The following is a 26735-nucleotide window of genomic DNA, read 5'->3' as shown; positions in this document are numbered from 1 at the left end:
GTCTGCCTCCATCCCTCACCAAGGATGGAGAAGGGAAGCGATTGAGAGGGATTCCTAATGAATCCTCCTCCACTTCTTCTGCTTTTGATGCACGGATTTGATCCGCCTGGCCGGGGATCACACTGATTATCACCTTTGTCGTGTCCTCTAAGACCTAAACCCTCACCTCGCAGATGGTTAACCCTGAGAATAATGTCACCATGAAATAGACATGGATCGTGTTGACTTAACATTTCACCGTGAACTGTCTGTTTTTTTCCTGGGTGTAACCCTTGACAGACAACATCCCCTCACCCTCAGTGGTGCTTTGGTTGACAATATGCTGCAATAGGGCAGTACCCTCTGCTTCACAAACCAGAAGATAAATATTAATGCCATTTGCCTATTTTTCAAACTGTTTCTTAGTTAGTTTGCTCTGCTCTGAATCTGTGGATAGGTTGTAAACTGGGGTTGTAACCTTTATGTACTGAGAATTTTTATTAATTAACTTATTTACTTAATTTACAACACTAGTGGGCCCAGGATAATACTCGGCTTCAGCTACTCCTGTACTGTCTGTCATGGATGTTGACTTTGCCATGCTTCAAAGGCTGTATTCAGGAATGTTGGTTGTCTTTTGGAGCACAACATTTTTCCTCCAAAGCATGAATTTGACAGTGAGGGTTGGCTGGAAGGCTGGATGAGTTCAGTGTTGTGGTGGTGGTGGTGAGGGGCAGTAGAAAGGGACAGAGATACATTGTGCTGATTACACATTTTGCATGACCTCCAACTCTGTTTCCAGCTAATTTGCCCATCTCCACAAGTTCCATGTTGTTCTCATCAGTATTTATCTTCACAGACAAACACGTGCAAGTTGAACCCAGTGGATATATGCTATTTATATAAAGGATATATATTTTAAATCATTTAATCATTCAGAAGGGGAGGATCAAGCATATTGGATTATTTTTCAGTTAATGCAAAATTAATTTTACTTCAGTACACATTATCAAGATCTGTAGATTGGAAACTGGATAGAAATTGGACATGTCAGTAATGTTAGACTATTCCAAAGCCTGTAATGATGCTGGTACTGTTTACCTGAAAGAGTTGTGCCCATCATCACTGTGTTTTTAGGGAATGTAAAAAATGATTTGGGTTGAGGCTGCCTTGTGCGATCTGTGAACAATACATTATCAATTAACATTTAGATAATCTATTTTTGCACATTTGTGAATCAATTCAGAATCTTCCAAGTCCGCATCATGATGCATCTAAGAATCTATTTTTCCCCCACGTCTAGTCAATTAACAGTTAAACAGACAATTATTAATAACTAATTGTCATGACGATTAGCCGTTCAACGCCATGGGTTGGAATTAGTCTGTAGTCAAGCTATATGTTTACATAGACAGCACTCACTGGCCAATTACAAACAAACAAGTTATTTAAAATTGCGTCATAGACTCCACCGTGGTCCGGCGTGCTCCGCCTTAGCCTATGGTCACTAACGTTACAGCTGTAAAACGGTGAATAAATTTTGCAACTTCCAAAAAATTAAGTCTTTCATGATCAGAATCTGATTCATTCAGTCTGATAACATTTGGAAAGTCTAGAAGAGCCACAGGATTGAATTACTTTATCCCCATTCAAGTTAGCGCGTAGTACTAAACCGACCCAACCTGAAGTCTGTGATTGGTTAGGGAAAATCGAATGCCCCTCCCCCTTGGAAATCAGTGAAGGCAATGTCAGACTGAACATGGAAACAGAGTGTAACTATTTGACAGTACTGTGTGATATCAGGCAAACAATCACCATCCATCTCCGAAGTCTGAATTCCAAATAATACGAGAAACTCCAAACGCATGACCTACCACCTTAAACATGTAAGTAACTTTAGACGGACATGACCTACCACCATAAACATGGAAGTAACATTAGACAAACATGACCTACCACCTTAAACATGGAAGTAACATTAGACGCACATGACCTACCACCTTAAACATGGAAGTAACATTAGACGAACATGACCTACCACCTTAAACATGGTAATAACATTAGACAAACATGACCTACCACCTTAAACATGTAAGTAACGTTAGACTAACATGACCTACCACCTTAACCATGTAAGTAACATTAGACAACCATGACCTACCGCCTTAAACATGTAAGTAACATTAGACGAACATGACCTACCACCTTAAACATGGTAATAACATTAGACAAACATGACCTACCACCTTAAACATGTAAGTAACGTTAGACTAACATGACCTACCACCTTAAACATGTAAGTAACGTTAGACTAACATGACCTACCACCTTAACCATGTTAGTAACATTAGACAACCATGACCTACCGCCTTAAACATGGAAGTAACATTAGACGAACATGACCTACCACCTTAAACATGGTAATAACATTAGACAAACATGACCTACCACCTTAAACATGTAAGTAACGTTAGACTAACATGACCTACCACCTTAACCATGTAAGTAACATTAGACAACCATGACCTACCGCCTTAAACATGTAAGTTATGTTAGACGAACATGACCTCGCACCTTAAACATGTAAGTAACGTTAGCCGAACATGACCTCGCACCTTAAACATGTAAGTAACATTAGACGAAAATAACCTACCACCTTAAACATGTAAGTAACATTAGACGAACATGACCTACCACCCTAAACATGGAAGTAACGTTAGACGAACATGACCTACCACCTTAAACATGTAAGTAACATTAGACGAACATGACCTACCACCTTAAAACGTGTAAGTAACATTAGACGAACATGACCTACCACAGCCCGTTTGGGAGAGGTGGGCTCTTGTAAAGCACATTTGCACATGTACGAGCACGAGCCTGCGCACGTGTACGAGCACGAGGCCTAAGGCGGTTCTGACGTCATTTTATGTGCGCCTGTTCGGACATAGAAAAAAGAAAGACGGACCATGCACGGACATTTAAAACAATGGCGGCGAAAGGTTCACGTTGGTGTGAATCGGAAGTGGAAAGTTTACTGCAGATTTGGTCAGATGAAAATATTCAAAAACTGTTGGACAAGACGCACAAAAACTCTGAGCCTATGAAAAGATATGAGGAGCTCTTTTCCAAAACGCTATAAATCCATTTTAATAGTTTTCAGGAAAATTACATTTTTTACCTAGACCCACACATTTGGTTAATATTCAATTGATCTTGTCAAAATAGTTTATGGCTCAGTCTGAACATGTTGAACGGACGGACAAAACAAAAAACTCTCCCGCTTCAGAGCGCCGCCATGTTGGATCGCATAGAACGCTCACTGAATTCTGATTGGTCGAGAGGACGTATCGCATTTAGGCTAAAAATAGGTGTGCCGCTGGTCGCGGTTTGGAAAGGAACTGCATCTTGAGGACCATTTTAAACAAGGAAATATAGCCATTTGGCATGAAACATTGATGAAGCAGTGAAAAGGTTCTGTATACAGCAAAGTGGCATGACAAACTAATTTTTTTTTAAATTTGGCTTTTATCTCGTTTTGGAAAAGAGCTCTCCATATATTTATATATTTATGAATTGGATATAAACTCTAATGTTGCGTTCACACCAAACTCGAAGGACACGAATACAAGCGCTTCAGACATGAGTACCGCGTCGCTTGCTCACATTTGTCACATTTTCGATCATCGCTTCGTTCGCGTCTATCGCAGGTAGCAGCCAAGGCGGCTAGCTAACTGAAGCTAACCCCCGGCTCAGCCTACTCTGCTGTTGTGCTAAATGGAAGTGGGTGCTAACCAGGCATCTGAATGCTTTTAAAAAGAACAGAAATTAGCTCTCAGATGAAGTGTGCGGCTCTTAAAAGAGCCGTTGTGTTGTAGTGAGATCAGCCCGTCAGTGATTTAATCTCTGAACCTGTACAGGTGCTGCCGGTCTCCTCCTCAGCTTCACTCTGCACTGATCTTTCTTCTTCTTCTGGATTTCTGGCAGAATAGATGCCTAAAGGCACGTCGCTGCCATCCACAGTTCATAGTTATATCCATTATATTCTATCCACAGGAACAGTCAGGTTTCCCCCAAGGACTGCAACAATAGTGGCTTTGGTGAGCCCCTGGATTTCTCAGGAGAACTTTGATTACGCTTACTGCAATCACAACGCTGATTGGCTGTCGCGGCGCAATGTCTCCTGAAAAGTTCAATATTTGTAACTCTATTTGCGCCGCCTGAATCGCGTCTCATCGCATGTAGAGTTGTCGCTCAATTCACGTCTATTGTGTTTGGTGTGAACGCCCCATAACTCGACTGTTTGGCAGTGGCATACAGCCGCAAGGTGGTAGTTGTGGTTGATATAGCCACTGTACTTTACCTGTTCAGCGGCAAACAAAACCAACAAAACCAAAGACATGGGAACTGGCTGCATCAGCAAACACCGTGATCCACGGGAAGCCTGTTGAAACAGTTGAGGAGTACAGGTACCTGGGCACCATCTTCGACAGCCTAGTGAAATTCTCCTCCAACACAGAGGAGATTCTCAGTAAATGTCAGCAGCGGAAATACCTCCTTAGGAAGCTCAATTCCTTTGGAGTCAGCAAGAACATCCTCCTGACCTTTTACTACTCCTTCATCGAGAGCATCATCACGTTCTCCATCACATGCTGGTTCTACTCCACCAGCCTCCAGAACAGAAACCGCCTGCAGAGCATAGCCACAGTCTGCTCTAAGATCATTGGACTTCCTGTTAGAACTCTGTCGACCATCCATGAGCAGCAGACACTCAGGTTAGCTGGTCGGATCATGCAGGACCCCTCTCATGCTCTCTTCTCATTGTTGAGTGGCTCCCCTCAGGACGCCGTCTTCGCTGTCCCACTGCAGGACACAGAGGAGAAGAGCAACCTTCATCCCCAGGGCTGTCCAGCTCCTCAACTCCTGACCCCTCTGACCATCCCCCTCCCCACTCTTGACACCCTCCCTTGGACACTTCAAATCCAGAATTGTTCCATCTGGTGGATGTATAAAAAGGCAGCTGCAGCTTTAAGCACATTTTGCTTTTCATGGAAACCTTTATTGCACATTTTGCTTTTCATACAAACTTTTATTGTCTTATTACCATCACCTAAGCTATGTCCTGTTTGTTTATTTGTTTGACCTTTAATGTAATTTAATGACGTGCTTGAAATGCCTAATAACACCTTAGCTGAAGTGTTTTAATAAATATTTGAGTATGGACATTTCTTTTTATTTGTTGAATCAGGTTGCATGTGTTTGCTTTCTGAGGAACAGTGTTATAAGTATGATAGTATTAAAACCATAAACTGTATAAAAAATGGACATAGCTCCATATCTCCGTCGGGGCCCGTTCTCTCTACTTGATCCAATCATATTCACCTCCGGGAGCCGCCATCTTGTCAGACTTTGACTCCTCCTCATTTCCTCTTACCAAAAACGGGCATTGATGCGACGCTGGGGGGAGGGAGATACGTCCATCTGGCTGACGTTTACAGAATTAGCCACATTAGCTCCACCACCCGGGAGCTAGGCTAACAGAACACGTTACTGGATAACGGGAGTGGGAGTCCTGTGTCTGTAGCGGAGATTACACTGGCTCCGGGAGTAAAGTGCAGGCAGCATATCTGATCTAGGATTTAAACTCATATTCAACACAGTACCATGCTTAAAGACTGTAAAACACCGACCCCCACGGCCCGAATCCTCCCAGTGCTCCAGATTAGCATCTAATGTATGTGTAATAGATAGCCGGCTGTATTCAAGTCGGCTGTATTCAGATGACGGAGTTGGCATGCTAATCCTGACAACTAGCCTCAGAGGAGAAGTGAGTGCCAGAGGCTAACTGTCACTCAAGAGGCCGAGCCCCTAATTATGCATAAACTTTAACCTCCAATAAAATAAAAACTAGCCTAGTACAATAAAATTCACCCTCCTAAGTGTTGTCATGGAGATATGAACTAAACATACAGACGAGACAGGGTTTTTTGTAAACAAGTCCTAAATAGGTTTAATGATGTTGTGAAATCAGCCTGTTTAACATTGGGGGCAATGAGAAACTGCTCTATTGTGCAAACTACTCCTAGGGCGCACTCACACTGTCTGCCCGTACCGCACCCCGGGCTTTAGGGTACTTGCCCCCCTCTCCCCCCGCTGGCCAGCCTGTTTGTACTCACACTGCCTGGGCCTCGGCAAATGCTTCTTGCCTGTCCATACTTCGTCACGCCGTAAGACGCCACACGCATTGATTGGCGTCATCGCGATGCATCACCTTGTTTACAAATCCTTCCATAGACCTCTGAGTTTTTGAGCGTCTTGTCCGACTGTTTTTGAATATTTTCAACTGCCCAAATCTGCAGTAAACACTCCACCTCACACCAACGTGAACCTTTCAAGTCAAGTCAAGTCAAGTCAGTTTTAGAGCGTGCTCACATTGTCCTTTTGGCCGCGGCCAAAACCGTTTTTTCAGCTAAAGTCTAGTACCTTTAAGCCATGTGAGTGCACCCGCTCCGCGCTCAACTGCGGCCAGCGGACCGTACACGGCCCGCTTGAAAGAGGTGTGCTTCAGCAGAGCCGTTTGCACATGTACGAGCACGAGCGTGCGCACGTGTACGAGCACGAGCCCTACGGCAGTAGCGTTATGTCCGCCTGTTCGGACATGTAAATAGAAGGACGGACCATGCGCGGACATTTAACAACAACAACAATGGCGGTGAAAGGTTCACGTTGGTGTGATGCGGAGGTGGAGTGTTTACTGCAGATTTGGGCGGATGAAAATATTCAAAAACAGTTGACAAGATGCACAAAAACTCTGACGTCTGTGGAAAGATTTGTAAACAAAGCCACACACACGCGATCAATGCGTGTGACGTGTGACGTGTTACGGCGTGATGGCGTATGGACAGCAAGAAGCATTGGCCGGCCCTGGCAGTGTGAGTACAAACGGGGCTGGGGCGCGGGGGGGAGAGGGAGGGGGAAGAAGTACCCTAAAGTCCGGGTCGTGGTCCGGGAGGACAGTGTGAGCACGCTCTTATTGTCAATACTTCACGTGTTATACATACAAAGGAATCAAAATTACGTTCCCCCCTCTCCCATGCGTAGACATACATCCAGACAAGACAGAACATGACAACACCAGGGCACACAGGACATGACAACAGTAAAGTGCAAAGACATACAATAAGTTGCAGAGAGCTTAAGGCTTGTTCCATAGAATGGCAGGGTACACATATTATAAATAAAATAACAAGAAAATAACAAGACACAGTAACAGGATAAGAGGTAATATGAATACTTTGCTTTGTTGTCAGTGCAATTTCTGTAGTGCAAAAACAGTCATTTGGTGTGTGTGTGTGTGTGTGTGTGTGGGGGGGGGGGGTCAGATCTCTAGACTCCGGCCAGTCTGAGGTTTCTGATGGCTGGGGCTGGGGCTGGGGTTGAGGCTGAGGAAGTGAGAGAGTTCAGCAGTCTCACAGCCTGATGGTTGAAGCTGTTGGCGAGTCTGGCTGTGCGGGAGGGGAGGCTCCTGTACCTCCTACCAGAGGGCAGGAGGTTGAACAGGTTGTGTGAGGGGTGATTTTCATCACTCACAATTGTGAGTGCCTTGCGGGTGAGGCGGGTTGTGTAGATGTCCTGAAGGGAGGGGAGGGTTTCCCCTATGATTTTTCCAGCTGCATTTGCTATGCGCTGGAGTGACTTTTTGTTGTAGTCAGTGCAGCTTCCACCCCACACAGTAATGCAGCTGGTGAGAATGCTCTCAATTGTGCCCCTGTAGAATGTTATCATGATGGGTGGAGGGGCCCCTGCCCGCTTGAGTTTCTGCAAGAAGTAGAGGCGCTGCTGGGCTTTCTTCGCCAGTGCTGTGGTGTTGGTGGTCCAGGAGAGGTCCTCGCTGATTTGCACCCCCAGGAATTTGGTGCTGCTCACCCTCTCTACAGCAGCACCGACCATGGTCAGTGGGTGGGGGTTGGGTCTGACCTCTCTGGAAGCTGACAACAACCTCCTTTGTCTTGCTGACATTCAGCAGGAGGTTGTTGCTTTTGCACCATTAGGTCAGGAGGTCTACCTCTCTCCTGTATTGCGTCTCATTTCCCTTGGTGATGAGCCCCACCAGAGTTGTGTCATCTGCAAACTTCACCAGGTGGTTTGAGCTGTAGGTTGGTTCACAGTCATGTGTCAGCAGTGTGAAGAGCAGAGGACTGAGCACACAGCCTTGTGGGGCCCCTGTGCTCAGAGTGATTCTGCTAGAGGTGTTGTTGCCGACACGCACTGCTTGTGGCCTCTGGCTGAGGAAGTCCAGTAGCCAGTTGCAGAGGGAGCTGTTGAGGCCCAGCTTGTCGAGTTTGCAGATGAGTTGTTGTGGTATTATGGTATTGAATGCTGAACTAAAGTCTATGAACAGCATTTTCACATATGAGTCTTTCTTGTCCAGGTGAGTGAGGGCTGGGTGGAGGGCAGTGCAGATTGCATCCTCTGTGGATCTTTAAGCTCTGTATGCAAACTGGAAGGGGTCCAGGGTGGGGGGTAGGATGGATTTGATGTGTGCCATGACTAGCCGTTCAAAGCACTTCGTGATGATTGGTGTCAATGCTACCGGGCGGTAGTCATTGAAGTAGGATGGAGATGGTTTCTTTGACACAGGTATGATGGTGGTGGTCTTGAAGCATGATGGGACAGTGGCTTGCCTCAGGGAGGTGTTGAAGATGTCTGTGAACACTCTTTCAGCTCCTCTGCACAGTCCCTCAGCACCCTTCCAGGGATGTTGTCTGGACCCGCTGCTTTCCTGGTGTTGATGGTGGAAAGTGTTCTTTTCACACTGGATGCGGACAGGCACAGAGTCTGGACGTGCGGAGGGGGTGGGGTCTTCTGTGGGCGTGTATTGTTTTGTTCTTCAAAGCGTGCAAAGAAGCTGTTCAGGTTGTTGAGCAGAGTGATGTTGCTCTCGCAGCTCTGTGGCGTGGGCTTATAGTCCGTGATAGACTGGATCCCCTGCCATAGGCTCCTTGCATCTTTGCTGTCGATGAAGTGGTGGGTTATCCTGTGTGTGTGGTCTAGTTTTGCTTTCTTGATGCCTCGTGACAGGTTGGCTCTTGTGGTCTTCAGGCCAGGTTCGTCTCCTGCCTTGAAAGCCTTGTCTCTGGCTCTCAGCAGTCGGTGGACATCTCCTGTCAGCAATGGCTTCTGGTTAGCCCGTGTGATGACGCTCTTTGTGTGGGTCACATCATCAATGCATTTGGTGATATAGGAGGTCACTGTATCGGTGTATTCTTCGATGTCTGTGTGGTTGTTGTAGGTAGCTGCCTGTTTGAATATTTCCCAGTTTGTGCATTCAAAGCAGTCCATTAGCATTTCTGATGCATCTTCACACCACACTCTCACCTGCTTTGGAACTGCTTTGGTGACTTTGACTCTCTGTCTGTATGCTGGCATTAGCATAACAGTGATGTGGTCAGAGAGGCCGATGTGGGGGAGGGGGGTGGCTTTGTATGCACCTTTGTGAGAAGTGTAAACAACGTCCAAGGTGTTATCTCCTCTTGTTGGGAAGTGAACATGCTGATGAAATTTCGGCATAACAGACTTCAGGTTTGCGTGGTTGAAATCTCCAGCGAGGATGACGAAACCATCTGGGTGTGCTGTCTGTTGTTCGCTGATGGCCTGATACAGCTCGTTCAGCGCCGCCTTCCTATCACTGTTGTTGTTAGTTGGGGGTATATAAACAGCGACCAGCAGAATCGCTGTTATCTCCCTTGGCAGATAGAACGGCCGGCACTTCACGATCATAAACTCCAACTGCATACTACAGTTGCGTCTCGGCACCATGCATCTCGGATGTAAACACAGACTCCCCCCCCTTTCGTTTTACCTCCTTCTATGAGTGCCCTATCCACTCGGTAGCATGCTAGCTGCTCCAGTTGTATGGCAGAGTCGGGGATGTTATCATTTAGCCATGTTTCAGTGAAAACCAGCACACAGCAGTCACTCACTTTTCGGTTCGAAGAACTCATCAGTCATATGTGGTCCATCTTATTGTCCAGTGATAGTACGTTAGCTAGGAGGATTGATGGTATGGTTGGGCGAGCTGGGTTAGCCGTGAGCCTGGCTCTGATGCCTCCGCGTCTACCTCTCTTCCTCGTCCTAGCGCACCGCTTCCGCCTCTCCCGTCTCCTATCCTATCCCAAAGTCTTGCTTTTCCGAATGTTTATGAGGTCCTGTCGACTGTACTTGTATTCCGACGTGGAGTTATCACAAAAACTTACAGACAAACACTTGTTTGACGAACAAAACACCGCATTGTTGGGACTGCGAGAGGGCGCTGCGTCTTCACGCGCCGCCATCATACGTTTAACTGTTGCCACCATTGTTGTTGTTGTTAAATGTCCGTGCATGGTCCGTCTTTTTTTTTCTATGTCCGAACAGGTGCACATAAAATGACATAAGAGCCGCCGTAGGCGTCGTGCTCGTGCTCGTACACGCGCAACAGTGCCGTAACTCCTCATTGCTTGGAGCCACAGCTATATGTGGTCTAGCTCTGGCCATCCCTTATTGATCCGATGTCAGCCAGTTCGACATATCACTGCTCCCCCCTGCCATCTTTGCTTTCAGAAACCTGCGGGCGAAGGCAGTGCTCCAGGGCTACTGTGGGACTGAGATGAGTGTCACTTCACTTGGAAAATCCATGAAGCAATTAAGAGCTACTGTGGCTTGGCTGAGGCCAGTTTAAGTGAAAAGGCTTTAATGCAAGAGGCTGCAGCCAAAATATTATGACTGGAGGCTGTTAAATCAGAATCAGAATCCGAAATACTTTAATAATCCCAGGGGAAATTATTTTCAGCTACACAAAAAACATATTTAACAACAACAGTATTATACAGATAGCATATATTTGTAAAAACAGAAAGAAAAAATATATAGTTATATATATATAAAATATCAAGTTTACAATGGTTATATATACAGATCAAAAGTACTGTAATAATTTGCAAAGTACCGTAAAAATGTAAAAAGGGATGCATTATATAGCTTAATGACCACAGGCAGGAAAGATTTCCTGTGGCGCTCTGTGGTTCATCTGGGTGCGAGGAGTCTTCTGTTGAAAGTGCTCCTCTGCTGGGCCAGTGTGTCGTAGAGAGGGTGGGAGACATTGTCCAGGATAGACCGGAGCCTGGACAGCATCCTCCTTTCTGCCACGGTCGCCAGGGTGTCCAGCTCCTCCCCCACCACATCACCGGCCCTCTTGATCAGTTTGTTAAGTCTGTTGGTGTCTGCGCCCTTCAGCCCACTGCCCCAGCATGTGACAGCGAAGAAGACAAGATCACACTGGCCACAACAGACTCATAAAACATCCTCAGCATCAGCATTTTGATGTGTGCAAGTGTCAGAAAAGACCACAGGATGATTTTATGATTTCACTTTAACTCACTTTTGGTGCCGGTACAACTCTCTATTTTGCGTTCCACTGTGGAGACTAACCCCTCAGTGTAGGTGGGACTCTCAGCTGATCACTGTATCAGTGCTACGCAAAACTGCTGTGACATCATCTTTAGTGCGACACTAACTGAATACTTTCATCGGCAACCAAACGTAGGATGTCTGCTCATAATAGTTTTACAGGGCTGCCATTTTTTTCAAAACTGTGTTGCGTAAATAAATCATGGTCGCGATTGTTCATAGCTTGGCTATTAAAAAATTATGTTTTTTCACTGCACCTTCTAGTGTCGGCTCAGCTCGTTTTGTTCTGGTTTAGGGGTAAAAGGGAGAACAACAAAAACTTTAAAAGGAACATTGATCATTAAGTCGTCTCGCAGGTCTCTGCTGATCGTGGTGGTGCTTGCTGCCATGGTCCTACATGACGCTTCCTGCTGCTATTGTCACTGTTACTCATATATACTATCACTAGTTTAATAAACTATAAAATTTGTAGCTGTATCGTAGCTGCTATTGCCACTACTCATCATTGATCATGTTTGCCACCATAATTATTATCATTTTCATATTCTGTCACCTTAGCTGTGCTTGTTTCTACTATTCTGTTGTATTAACTGCCTTAACATATACGTTATATTCACATTACTATAAATATTATAGTTACTGTTAGGCTTTGCTTGCATCTCTGGAAGTGTGTCTGTCTGTCTCTCTCTGTCCATCTGTGTGTCTTTTCTCTCTTTCTCTCTCCTTTTCTTCCTCCCCAACCGGTCAAGACAGATGGCCGTCCTCCACAGAGCTGGGTCTGTCTGACGTTCCTGCCTGTTATAGGGAAGGTTTTCGTTGCCACTGTACTCTACAGAGGAATTGTTGGGTCTATGTAAATCATAAATAAGTCATTGAGTGTGGTCTTTACCTACTCTGTAAAGTGTCCTGAGATAACTTTTGTTATGATTTGACACTATAAATAAAATTGAATTGAATTGAATTAAGTGAAGTGCTGGTTTGTTGTATTTACATGTTAAAATATATTTTTAAAAAACAGGTACTATCCACATTTTTTGCTAATGGAAAACCAAAAAAAAAGGGAGTCGAGTTGAGCAGAGTGTAAACACACACACACACTTATATGCTCCCAAGCCGGGCATTTTGGACAATCCTCAGAGAAAATCCTTGGGTTGAGAGACAGAGCTCTGGGGAAAAATCTAGCTTTGGTGAGAAGTGCCACTCATGTGAGCCTTTCATGAGTGGCATTTCTTATCAGCTGAGAGGACGTCATTGTGGCGATGGCCAGCCCTGATATTCCTGTTGATTCCTGTGGTCAGACGCAGGTCAAACTCACAGTGGGTTGTGATAATGGCCCTTGACTACAGACAAACGTATTTCCTGCATGCTGCTTGTGTAACCTTCTCATCCCATGTTGGGAAGTAGCCTGAGCTGTTGAAGGATCACGCCTTGGCTCATGTGCAAAATATCTGAGTCAGAACGGACAACATAACAGCCAAATGAATCATGGTCGATGGTACATACTGTTTTTAAAACCTGACAGTAGTGTAGAGCTGTTGGTATTGGCGACCAGATCTGTATCATGTTGTCTAAAGGAGTGTCATGACAAGTGGTAAACCCAAAGTGCAGGCTTCCAAATGTTCAGAATGTTCAGAATGACATAACAGATGGGACATCCATGTTTTTATACAGTTTGTGGTCAGTATGGTCTCTGTACGCAGGTTTAGTTGGAGCTAACTTTACATGGGAAAGTGAGAGGGAAATAAAAAAAAAAAAGCGGGGAAAGCAATGTGATATGAATGAATAGAGAAATAGAGTTAGAAGAGACGCAAACTGCAGAACATGTAAAACTGAACATGAAACATTCCGTGGTGAAATTATTGTGGGACATGTGAGATACAGACATTTGATTTACACAAGATTTAGGAGTAATGTTGTCATTCCCAATTTCAGATTTTTGAACTTGTTTTAAAAAAAGAATTAATGCTGTGTCAATCAATGCTTTTGTGCTAACATCCAACTTTTCAGTTCTCTTTAACTCTACAGAACATGGTTTTATGAACTTAAAGTTTTGGCTGAGAATGCATTTTAAATGTTTAAAATATACTGTATATAGGCCTATTGAGAAAGAGAACGGAAGGAGAGATGAAGGATTGAGACGGTAGAAAGTAGGCCAAGATTGACATTGACAGCTAGATGACCGGCCTGCACAGCTAAATTTCTCTCTGAAAGTGTACTGATTAATACTGTTCAGTCTAAAGCCAAATGAACAAAAGCGGTATGAATAGGCCAGGTTGATTCCCCCGGCTTGATTGACAAAACTCTGCCCATTGTGCTAGCGTGTCAGTGTGCGCTTTCAACAGGCATCATTGTAAAGGCAAGAGAGGCTGTTGTCATGGTAAAAACAAACTCTAACCTTCAGTGTTGTCACAGCAGTCCTCTGGCTGAAATGAGGTCAGGACTACCCCCTTTATGAGAAATAGAGAGCAATGAAGTGGTCTCACTGTGAAGTTTATAAGATGCTGCATTTTGTCTTTGGGACTCCCTGCAAAGGATATGTTTTTGAGTGCATGCATGCCAAATTCTTCCATACAGACTTATATTTTTTGTAGTTTTTTTAGCTTAATGTCTGCATTTTATGTGTGTTGTTGTGTCTTTACTCGCTATTTTTCCTTGTGTTGGGAAGCGTTTTGTGATGTGTGCTGTTGAAAGGTGCTATATAAAACTACATATAGATGGGCTCACCTCTACACATAGCACTGTTTTTGGAAACAAGCTCTTTGAGAGGGGCTGGACTCTTGCCTTTTCCAGAGTTAGAGTTTTCCTTGGGTTAGAGGCGACAGGCAGGTGTAGGGATACTCACAAACACTGCTGGGCTGGAGTTCTCCTCAGGGAAAGAGGGGCTCGCCCTGGCTGTTTTTACTTATGCACTGAACAACACCTTGGAGTACCTGGCCTTCTTGGAGACTCTGGGCAGTGTCCTGGAAGGAATACTGATGAGAAACTCTTTAGTTCTGCTGAAGTGCTTTGGGGCTTACTAGGACAATACTGGGGAGACCTGGAGAGGGGTGATTAGGAAGAACAGCCTAATCTGGAATCGAGTGGTGCTTTGTTATTGAACTTCTGTGCTAGTCATTAATTGGCCATAACAAACACCATTGTCCTGAGGGTGGTTCATGAGTGTACTTGGTACCACAACATCCCAATCATATCATCAGATCTTTGATCGTATGTCATGGACACTTGGGTGACAAAAGGAGCAGAGCTGTCAACTGATCACCATTTGGTGAACAGACCTGGTAAATCCAAACATGTAGTCAGGATGAACTGTGAACGTCTGGCTGAGACTGTGCATGGTCTTCAACTCCCACCTCTGGAGGAATTTTTTGTGCATCTCACTGTGGGTTGGGGTCATGGAATACGAGGAGCCCATGTTCAAAACCTCCTTTGTCGAAGCAACTGCTAAAGGCACACTCACACTGTCCATTCGTACCGTGCCCAAGCACGCTTCATGGCTAAAGTCTAGTTTGTTTGACCAGTGTGAGTACAACTGTACCACGCCCAGGCAAGGCACACTTGCCAGCCGCGGCCCGGTTGAGAGAGGTGGGCTTTTGTAAAGAACGGATGCACGTGTAAGGGCACGAGCATGCGCACGTGAGCTCTATATATATCAGCTGTTCCCGCGATGGACATTTCAAAAGATTCGGCTGAACGGAGAGTTGTGGTTGGAAGATTGTCGTTGCAGTGACCTAAGTGGTGAAGGAGGCCCTCAAGTTGAAGAAGGAGGCCTTCAGGCTTGGTTGACCCAGGGAGTCTCCTGAAGCAGCTGACAGATATTGTTTGGCCAGAAGTGTTGCAGTAGTCCCCAAAGCAAATACTTGGCTGTGGAGGAATTTGGGAATGCTTTGGAGAAGGACTTTCTGGCGGCCTCGAGGAAGATCTCAAGGCACACGCTTGAGGGAGGAGAACGTCCGGTTTGGGGGCCTGAGAGCGTCTCTGCTCTCTGCAGATGATATGGTTCTTTTAGTGTGTTTAGTCAGTGTGCGGCAGTCGAGATAACGCTTCCTACAAAGCTTGGTGTACTGCATTTATTTTTTATTTAACCAGGTTAAGTCCCATTAAGATTAAGAATTTAGTTTTTAAGGGAGACCTTGCCAAGATACGCAGCAATGACAGGTAAAACTTCCAGACCACACAGCCAGAAAAAACAAATATATTACATTACAGCAATCACAACAAACATAAACAAAAGATGCAGTCTGAATAAAATCATCTAAGAAGCAGTGACAAGTGAACAATTCTGATTCCAGATCTTTAAAAATCATTCACGGAAACCTGTTCATGAAGTTTTAGGGCATTCTGTAAACTGTTCCAGTGTGAGGGGGCAGAGTACTGGAATGCCCCGTTTCCACTCTCTGTACGAACACTGGGCACAGACAGCCTATAAAAGGCTTGCAACCAAAAGGATTAATGGCAATCTGTCTTTTGACGAATGTATGTACATAGATACAATGAGAGCAGGCCAAGGATGCAATGCCTTGGCATGGGGCATGAATAAATAAAAGACCCCCATAATCCAACATGGGCAAAAATAATGCGGTAACAAGTCTCTTTTTAACATTTAAAGAAAAACAAGACTCGAGCCTCAGTTTTTTAACAAGACATTCAACATGTGGTTTAAAAGTGAGAGTTATCAATTCAAATACCCAGATAATTAAAAGGGTTAACTTTCTTAATGACTGTTCCCTCAAGATAGCTGTGCGATAAAAGACCAAAATTGCTATAATTTGAACAGCTGCAATATTTATATGGATAAATCCTCTTTTTTATAATACACACACACACACACACACACACACACACACACACACACACACACACACACACACACACACACACACACACAGGTCACACATGACAACTACAACAAGCATAAACCTGGATTGCAACAATGATACACAACAATTTAAGGGTATAAAAATCTCCCACATAAAAAAGGACAGCTAATAATGTTATTGCAAAATCCATTATAAATCTGTTATTATTCACTCAAGGCACTTTACATGAACACACACTGGCCATGGTATGACGAGATGAGTATGGATCAGGCCTTGAGTTACCTCCCTACAGGTTTTCGGTTGAAACATTCAGCCTGTCAAGTACTTTTGGTTAATTAAACTAGTTAGTTCAATAGTTCAAGTCACACTACTGTATTTCACAAACAAGTAGTAAAGGAATGGGATAATTAAAGGTTGAATACGGAGAATGAGCAGAACACCGCCATCTAGTGTCTCAAGATCGTAGTCACAACAACAACAAAAAATTCCAGCTCTCAGGTTGTTAGGTTGGTCAGACCTGGTCCAGTAGCCTACAGGAGAACAGAGTCTGTTTGAGCCTGTTTGCACCCATCCCCTCTGGCAAATCACACCATAAAAACAAGGATTAGAGGAGTTTGACTGACAGAAAGCGTTAGCCGCAAGCGTTAGCCGTTCCAGCTAAGTAAAGATGAAATTTATGTTAGCGATCAAGGAGAAACGTAGCCATTTGGGCATGCGTTTTAATGCCGTGGAACTCCAGTCTCTCAGTCTCCGGTCACTCAGCTGCTGGGACAAATAACGCCCCCTTCACTGAGGCTCCGAAGCAGCTGCAGGATTGGCAAGCTCCATTTCACCCAGTGCCAGCCTACAGTAGCTGCACCCAACAACAGACAACCCTGGTAACCAGCAACACCCAATGCTATTGGCTGCTACAATGGAAACACAAACGGACAGGAAGTCGTTGTCAAACCATTTTTTTTTTTAAATATTTCAAATATTAATTCAGACTAAATTTTTTTATGGAAAAGCAACCCTTTCATTTTGTACCCCTCAAAATGCCCCATGGGTGTATTATTTTTAACAAAAAATATAGCTTTTAATTCTACATATTCAACCTTTAATTCCTCCCTTACATTCAACACTACCAACATGAGTTTGAGGGGAACATATTTGGCATCACCTGCTGTTTGTTCTACTGACAAATCACTGTACCAAGTCAAGAAAAGTCCACACTTGGATAAAATTTTTAGCAGCAATAGATTTCTAGAAGAGGGACTGACCCAATATTGTTGTTTAGTATAAGAGTTACAGCAACAGTACATTACAATAAACAACATGACAACTTTTTCTTAGTTGCAAACAGGATTTACTGGTTTTACCCAAATGTATTGAAAGCTTGTTATCTATGAGCCACTCTTACTTTTTCTATGAGCTCTTATGACAACATGAAGATATATTTACTCTGATATCATTCTATGTCATTCTAAATACAAAATATGTTTTTGTATAATCCGTTTTCAGAAGTGAGATGATACCTTCTCTTGAGAACAAACAGCTCTGGACAGTGTTAAGCGACCAGCCTTATTATTCCATCACTCCTGCCTCTATTTTAAGTCTCACATTATACGCCGTCTTTGTTTCTCTCACTAAAGTGGAAACACTTTCCCTCCCCCATGCAGCTAATAAGTGGGAGAGTGAAATTAGACCTTTTGTAAGCCTGTCTTTCATCCAGGGTCGGTAAATGCATAAATTGCCCTTTTGGTTGTCATAGTCTTTTGTGTTGACGTGTTCAATTTAGTAGCAGTGTGCAATGAAATGATTTTAAATATTGTTGGGCTGATATATACCAGCACACAGGTATACATGTAGATATAGAATATGAATATAGTGTTTGGCACCTAGCTGCTGATTCATTTGCTTTCTCATCCTGAAGAACCTGTTTTTTGTAGCATTATGATTTGCAGGAGCTTAAACTCTGATGAACTCGGATGAAAGTTATTCCCATTAAGACTGTGTGATTGTAAGTGCCATTTCTAGCAAACTTTACTTTTTTCAATTAGATCAGTGTAATATGTTTGGCAGCACCTATCAGTAGTTTTTGGTGCCAGACCAAGTGCACAGCGTCATCATCTGAAGACAGATGGCTAAAATTTAGTGGACTGTGAAAGATGCCACAAGGATACAGTCTTGAACTGCAGTCGCATCTTTGATTATTTTGGTGTGTAACCAGCTTTGACAGCAACACTAGTATTGTTTCACCTTGTGAGGATGTGTGTGTGGTCATGGTTTTCAAATGTAAACATCAGCGTAACCATACAGGAAAATGTGGAGATGAGCTCCAGCTAGCAAGACCTTCTACCTTATGATTTCATGTGACGAATGGAAATTGATTGATTCATTGCAATTGTTGAATTTGCCCCTTTGTTTGTTGGTGTACAGGTGGCAACATTCCAGAATGGTCCAAAAGTTTGTAAACAAGCAATCTGTTCTCTCACTGGTCAGAAATGTTGCTTTTTTCCTTCTTTATGGCGGTATGTACCGCCAAACACTCATCCCATAGGTATTGGAAAACTAGGTAAACTTGAACGGTGACTCAGCCAACAGCAACCCTTCATGCTTTGCTACAGTGCGGACGCTTTTCTGCTTGCTCTCGCCTTTGCTTGCATTTTTTGCTACTATCTGCTACTATTTGCTTCTCCTCAATAAGAAACAAAGAGCAACAGCTCCTGGATACTTACAAAACCAGTGGGATTATATTTCTTTTAGATAACAGAGGCATTTTTCAATATTTTTACGACTTCCTCAACGCTAGGCAGGGAGGCCTACCATTCAAGATAAGCCTGAGCCTGTGCTACAGTGCTAAAGGTAATCACCAGAAGATGCCTCCCTTCTCTATGGAAGATTACCACAAACTACTACAGAAGATTTTGCTGCTGGAAACAAAAATTAGAATTAGTTAGAAGTATTTATAGAAGTGAATGGATATTGTGACAACAATACCACCCTAGCACTGACTGAAAACAGTGGACAGGGGCAGGCCAGAGCCCAGCAAACTAGCAACGATGAAGCTACGAGGAAACGGGAGGTCCCTGTACAGGGTAATAAATCTACCAGCGATAATCCTCCCTGGAACACACTTGGGGCAAAGCCAAAGAGAAGACCACCTCCCTGCGACAAGGGAGAACGGATAACCGGGAGGACCCAGCGCCCCGATATCTCTGATCTGACCGGTTGGCCTGCGCTACCATCTCTATCCAGGCATAGCGCTTCATCAACTCCCCTGCCACGGAGGACATAGCAACGGACAGCTGAGAAGAGGAAAAGTACCAAGAAACTTCCCCAGCAAGCAAGTGTTCAACTAAAGAACAGGTTTGCTCCACTGTTGTCGGACAATGGATCCCCCTCTGATTGCCTGAATAACCCACCATCACCACGCAGAAGGGTAAGACCTGCTAACTTAAAACCACCGAGAAAGCTAACAAGTGGGCCTGAAAATCTGATTGTGGGTGACTTTTCTGTAAAAGATATGAAAAGCAATAATAACACCAAAGTACTCTGCTTTCCGAAGGATACGGTGTCTGACTTGGAAAAAAGAATCCTGGATATTGTGGCTGCACACCCAAATGTGAAAAATATCATTCTGCACATTGGTTTTAATGACATTGAAAAACAACAATCAAGTGAGCTGAGAGAGCACTTCAATAAACTCTTTGAAACAGTTAGCGCTGTGAATGCTGAGGTGTTTATCAGTGGTCCTCTACCCCCGATCAGGAGAGGAGCTGAGAGTTTCAGTCGACTTTACTCGCTGAATGAGTGGCTCTCCAGCATTTTTCTTGCTAGTTCGATGCATTTTATTGACAATTTTAGCTTTTTCTGGGACCGCAGGCATCTTTTTAAGGCAGACGGACTTTGTCTAAATAAGCTGGGAGTAAAGCTTTTCATGACCAACATGTCTTACTTCCTGCGTCATCCATCTATCATCACTGCCAAGGACAACAGACAAGAGGAACCAACGGAGAAGACAGACACAACACAGCTTATCATGAACGTCGAAGGAGGACCGCCATTGCAAAAGGAGAGCGCTGACCATGAGAGACACCGGAGCAAAGAGGAGACGTGTCCATCCCCCTCTACCTCCCTTTTCATTCAAATGGGCTTGAAGATCCCTCCCCCACACCCCCCAAGCCTAAATCCAGGTCTCCATCCTCCTCCCTTCCTCAAGTAAGCCTTTCTCCCCCCTTATCCCCTTTGGAGTTCCGGGAGCTACCCCCACCCACTCCCCGCCCTACTCCTATTTTTACTCCCCTTGACCGACCTCAGCGATCCCCCCCTCAGCGTCATCTCAGTGGCACCTCCCTCCCACCTCCTCCCCCCCCTCCACGAAAGTGTGCTTCACAAACCCTCAGCCCTACTCCGCCCCTCTTACGTAAACCCCCTCTACTCCCTCAATGTCCACCTCCAGTAGTTCATTCCAGCTCTGACGCTGCCCACTCCTCCTCCCCCCCCCTCATGGCCACCCCCGCCCCGCCCTGACAGCAGTCCTGTATATTATTGATACAAAACAGGGTTCAGCAGTAGACCACATTATCAGCTGGGCCCAAGGCTGCCTACGTCAAAACTTGGCACCTTCTACATTCCTGTTGTGACTACCAAGAGAGAGAACATTGGGAAACGTAGACACCCTGCTAACCTAAACAATCTCATTCCTATCCTCTCCAAATCAAAGTCAACATCAAAGCCTGTCAATAACACCATCAGGATGGGTCTGCTCAATGTTAGGTCTCTCAACAACAAATCATTTTTAGTCAACGATTTTATTACTACTTCCAAACTTGATTTTATGTTTTTAACTGAAACATGGCTGGAGCAATATAACAGTGCAAGCATTCTGATCGAGACATCACCCCCCAACTATAACTTTATTGATGTATGTAGATCTGGGAAAAGGGGGGGAGGGGTTGCTGCTATATTTAAAAACATATTTCAGGGGAAACAGATGTCACTTGGTGATTTTACATCATTCGAATACCTGTGTGCTGTGTTGAAATGCTCTCCCAAAATTCTTCTGTTAATTATTTACAGGCCACCTAAATACTCAGCAAATTTTTTCGATGATTTTACCGAATTATTGTCTAGTATCTCCACTGACTTTGACTGCCTAGTTATAACTGGTGACTTTAATTTTCATATTGACGATTCGAATGGCAAGGGTGCAAAGGAACTTTTTACTATTTTAGATACATTTGACCTGTCTCAACATGTGAAAGAGGCTACTCATTGTAAAGGACACACCCTGGACCTGATTATCACAAAAGGTCTCAATGTTTCTGATGTTCTTGTGACTGATCTTTCATTGTCTGATCACTTCTGTGTTTTCTATAATATTTCTTTAATTCCGGAGACACAAACAGAATCAAAGAATGTCAAAAAGCGCTACATCAATGAACATGCTAATGTACTCTTTAAAAATGCCATCTCCTCGCTACCACCTCTAAACCCATGCCATGCTGATGATCTTGTAAACAACTTTAATTCCAAAATTGTGAATATCTTAGATGTCATTGCACCGGTTACAGTTAAAACGATTTCTGGTAAGCAAAAGGCACCCTGGAGAAAAGCTGCTGTTGTAACAGCCCAGAGAAGAGAGTGCAGGAAGGCTGAACGAATCTGGCGAAATACAAAACTTCATATTCACCATGACATCTATAAAGAGAGGCTCCATGCCTACAATTTAGTCTTAAAAAGCGCTAGAGAAACATTCTTCTCCAATATCATAAACAGCAACACTAATAAGGCCAAAACCCTATTTGCAACTGTCGACAGACTGACCAACCCCCCAACACAAATACCAGCCGAACTCCATTCCACACAGAAATGCAATGAGTTTGCATTCTTTTATACTGATAAAATTGAAGGCATCAGACGTGCCATCAATATCTCAACCAAAAAAGTTGGATCACCACCCCGTTTAGGCCAAAATAACACAGCAATGATGGCAAGCTTTAATGCCATAGACTCTAAAACTCTAGTGGAAACAGTGACCGATCTAAAGCCAACCACCTGCTGTCTCGATGCTTTACCTACCAACTTCTTTAAGAATGTTTTTGACTGCCTATCAACAGACATATTGCAAATAGTTAATAACTCTATTCAATCGGGCAATTTCCCAAAGGCCTTCAAAACTGCAGTCATTAAACCTCTTCTAAAAAAGCGGAGCCTAGATGCCTCTATTATCAACAACTACAGACCAATTTCAAATCTACCATTCATAAGTAAAATAATTGAGAAAGTTGTACTCCAACAACTAACTCACTTCTTGGCTTCTACTGGCTGCCACAACAACCTCCAGTCAGGATTTAGACCTTTTCATAGCACAGAGACGGCCCTTATTAAAGTTATAAATGACATCCGTCTTAACACAGACTCTGGCAAAACTTCAGTACTAATGCTATTGGACCTCAGTGCTGCATTTGACACTGTCGACCACTCAATACTTTTGGACAGGTTGGAAAACTGGGTGGGGCTCTCAGGCACAGTCCTAAACTGGTTCAAGTCATATCTACAAGATAGGAACTATTTTGTTTCCATTGGCGACTTTGTATCAGAACAAACCAACGTAACGTGTGGAGTCCCCCAAGGTTCAATCTTGGGGCCGACTTTATTTAATATCTATATGCTCCCACTAGGACAAATCATGCAAAATAATAACATTGACCACCATTGCTATGCCGATGACACCCAAATCTATGTAGCGCTATCACCAAATGACTATCGCCCCATAGATCTACTGTGCCAGTGCATTGAGCAGGTCAAACACTGGATGTGCCAAAATTTCCTTCAACTAAATGAGGATAAAACTGAGATAATTGTTTTTGGTGCTAAGAAAGAAAGGTCTAAAGTCATCCAACACCTTCAATCACTGTCCCTGAAAACCTCAAATAAAGCCAGAAATCTTGGGGTTATTATTGATTCTGATTTACATTTCGAGAGTCACATCAAATCAGTAACAAAATCGGCCTACTATCACCTTAAAAATGTAACAAGACTTAGAGGGCTCATGTCAGCTCAAGACTTAGAAAAACTTGTCCATGCCTTTATAACCAGTAGACTAGACTACTGTAACGGTCTCCTTGCAGGTCTTCCCAAAAAAACTGTCAGGCAGCTACAGCTTGTTCAGAACGCTGCTGCTAGAGTTCTAACAAAGACCAAAAAATGTGAGCACATTACACCAATTCTTAAATCATTGCACTGGCTTCCTGTACGTCAGAGAATTGATTTCAAAATCCTCCTGCTCACATATAAATCACTTCATGGTCTAGGGCCGAGGTATATCACTGATATGCTCCCACTACATAAGCCTTCTAGATCACTAAGATCCTCTGAGACAAATCTGTTAGTGGTTCGCAGAGTAAACTCAAATCAAGGGAAAGCATCTTTCAGTCATTATGCAACAAACAGCTGGAATAAACTTCCTGAAGATTTGAGACTTTCACCCACTCTGACCACTTTTAAAACTAGACTGAAAACTTTTATGTTCACCTTAGCTTTCTGCTAAATCTTCGCACTTTTAACGTCCGCACTGTTTTGATTATTGTCTATGTTTTTATTCTCTTTGTCTTCCTGTAATGCATTTGAATTCATGACATGTTGTGCTGTGAAGCACTTTGAGTCTGCCTTGTGTATGAAAAGTGCTATACAAATAAAGCTGCCTTGCCTTGCCTGCCTTGCCTTGCCTTGATTGGATTATCTTTCTTTGCCTAGTTGTTTTGGATGGAAGGGTCGATTGTGTTCTGACTGAAAACAAACTGCTCCAGAGTTTAAGTGGAGGCAAGCTGAGACTGCCCTGATAAGGTGATATCTGCTCAGTTGTTTTTCCCCCGCCTCTGAGTGCGACTTCTGTGTTCACATATGCCAAAATGAACTGAAGCTAGGGATGAGGTGAAACGCTCCATGTTTCTACCTGTGATTTCTTGAGCGATTCTGTACTACAGTTTGCATCTTCTTTGTCATAAGAATGAACTAACTAAATCATTTCTGTAACCATTTTGCAGCGTCAGCCTAACCTGTGTTCATGTGTCTCAGCTTTCCCAGTGGACATCTCCAGTATGTGTGATGTGGACGTGTCCCCAGAGCCCACCAGTCCCACCCTGTATGGTGAGTCTTCTGACAAGTACTACCATGTGGACCGCTGGCAGAAGCTCCGAACTGCTGTCCGCAAACTGGAATTCTGGGAAAACTTCACAGCTGAGCTGATCGGGAGTGGCTTCTTCTCTAAAGTCTATAAGGTATTCCATCTGTCCTCTCCCATTTTGTATTGTTGCCTACGTGTGAGCTGCCATCAGAGCTTGCTTTGTTCCGGCCACTAATTGGGACATTCTTGCCATTCCGTGATTGGCCCACCAGCTTTGGAAACCATGGGGGCGTAACACCCCTTACATAACTCCTAATGTGACACCAGTGCTGGAGCTGAGCTACAGGGAGATCTGATTTTCATGTCCCCGATGAAATGAGCTAAAAAGAGGCCTCAGGTTGGACAAGGGGAGGGGGTGGGATTGATTGAGATTGAGAAAGCAAGTTTTTGCTCTTTGAATTTTGGACTGGTCAAAGATTTCCTATAAACACCTTCAGAATCTTACTGCTGTCTCTGCTGTAAATCTACTCGCCTCTTCATTACTACTCAACTACTCAACATCAACTAGTGCTTCCACTTTCACTACTCTGCTTCTAAGCCCAGTTCAGACCAAAGATTTGCAATGAGACAAAACCATTTTACAATGTTGCAGAGAAAAGTTGAACAAACTGGCTAATGTTGATGCCATCAACTCAGATTGTCAGTCGCTAGCAGTTGGTTTTAGAACCGAAGGTAGGGGTGGGAATCTCTAGCCCCCTCCCGATACGATTACAATTACAGGGCTGTGATACGATTATAGAACAAATATCGAGCTTCTCCCCCCGTCACGATCACTCCCGGTCACACTTCACAGTAGCCTGGTGCAGCAGCTCCAGCTGGGCCAAGGCCGTTTAAGCATCCTAGCTCTGCTGGCAATTGAGAGGACACTGGTCCCTGGAAAAGACGCCTAATTGGTACGACAAGGTCATAGATCAATTTCTTGAAAAGGAACGAAGGGTAGAATACATTCTTCTTCGATACACAAAGAACTTACAGAAAAAGTAAAGTCTGTAGCAGCATACTTGTAGTAAATTAATACAGACTTCAGCAGATTCGGAACAATATAAAAATCTGCCCTTGACAAATAAATAATAAAGAATCCAAATCACTTCAGCCATATTTGCAGTCGTGTGGCTCTCATTCACTGCTCTCATTAGGAGCACGGGAGACACTAGCTGCCACTCAGAGTTTGTAATTTGCTTCACCTTTTCCGAGTTGGGTGGAAGTGCTTCCAAGCATTAGCTCTTAATGCACAGGGTGCTGGTGTGTCGGTTTGACTGTTTGTTTTTTTTACTGTGTCTCTGTTATGTACAATGCCACAGATTATACCGGAGCATTTCAGACTTCCACCTTTTGCGTTCCGTGAACAATACTTTTTCAATTACCATTTAGATAAACGATTTTTGACATTTGTGACTTGATTCAGAATCTTCTACGTACGTATCACGATGCATCTAAGAATTTTTTTTTTCCCACCCCGTATTTAAAGGCACTTCATCTGTTTCAACAGCCAATTAACTTATAGCAAAGTCCGCTTGTCAAGTCAGTTGCATACTGTCAGCTGGTCAAAATGGTAGTTTTGGCAATGGTACTTTCATCACTACAAGAAATGCAGCTGTAGAAGTATCTCACTGTCCCTGTCCTCATTCATTCATTTAACATGCTGCCAATTAAATCCAGCTACAAAAGTAGAGAGATAGCTGTTGCTATGGAGATGATACACCATCTCGTCTAGTCGTTCTAGTATGAACTGGCAGGTTTCAAAATGTTGCAGACCTGCACATTGCAAGTAGTTGCAAGTTTCAACTTGTCTGGTTGCAAATATCGAGTCTGAACTGGGCTTAATGGAAATCAATGTCCTTCAGGTGATGCACAGCACTAGTCGGAAGGTGATGGTGGTGAAGATCTACAAAAACGACGTGGACCAAGACAGCATTGTACGTGAGATCAGCCTACTGCAGAAACTCTCCCACCCCAACATAGTCAGGTAACAGTCCACTAATGTCCTGTCCAGTCAGTTCAATTCTACTCAAGCAAAAGAAACAGCTTGATGATTAACCCCAACATGTTCAGTCTCTGTTCTCCTTGTCCACAGGCTCTACACCCACCCACACATCACACTCTTCTTCCCCTCCACAATCTGTAGTTTCGTAGCAGTATTTATGAATACCATTGTTACACCTGAATATAATTCCAAAACCTTTTAAATATCTTTATAATTCAATTCAATTGAATTAAATTTTATTTACAGTGCCAATTCATAACAAAAGTTATCTCAAAACACTTTACATATGGAGTAGGTAAAGAACACACTATGACTTATTCATGATTTACAGAGACCC

The 26735-nt window shown here is 43.7% G+C and overlaps 1 protein-coding gene across 1 annotated transcript in view; it reads left to right on the top strand.

Moving 5' to 3' along the window:
- Positions 1 to 26735, top strand: part of LOC310946196 (dual specificity testis-specific protein kinase 1) — a 55053-nt gene that overhangs the window by 7371 nt on the left and 20947 nt on the right. The window contains exons 3-4 of the mRNA XM_083912575.1: positions 24306 to 24508; positions 26259 to 26380. Of these exons, the coding sequence (XP_083768701.1) occupies positions 24306 to 24508; positions 26259 to 26380 (325 nt within the window). The remainder of the gene's footprint in view (positions 1 to 24305; positions 24509 to 26258; positions 26381 to 26735) is intronic.

The sequence above is a fragment of the Echiichthys vipera genome (genome assembly GCF_963691815.1).
Source record: "Echiichthys vipera genome assembly, chromosome: 4".
NCBI lineage: Eukaryota > Metazoa > Chordata > Actinopteri > Perciformes > Trachinidae > Echiichthys > Echiichthys vipera.
Note: the sequence above shows the minus strand (reverse complement) of the source record. Positions and strands in the feature narration are given on the sequence as shown.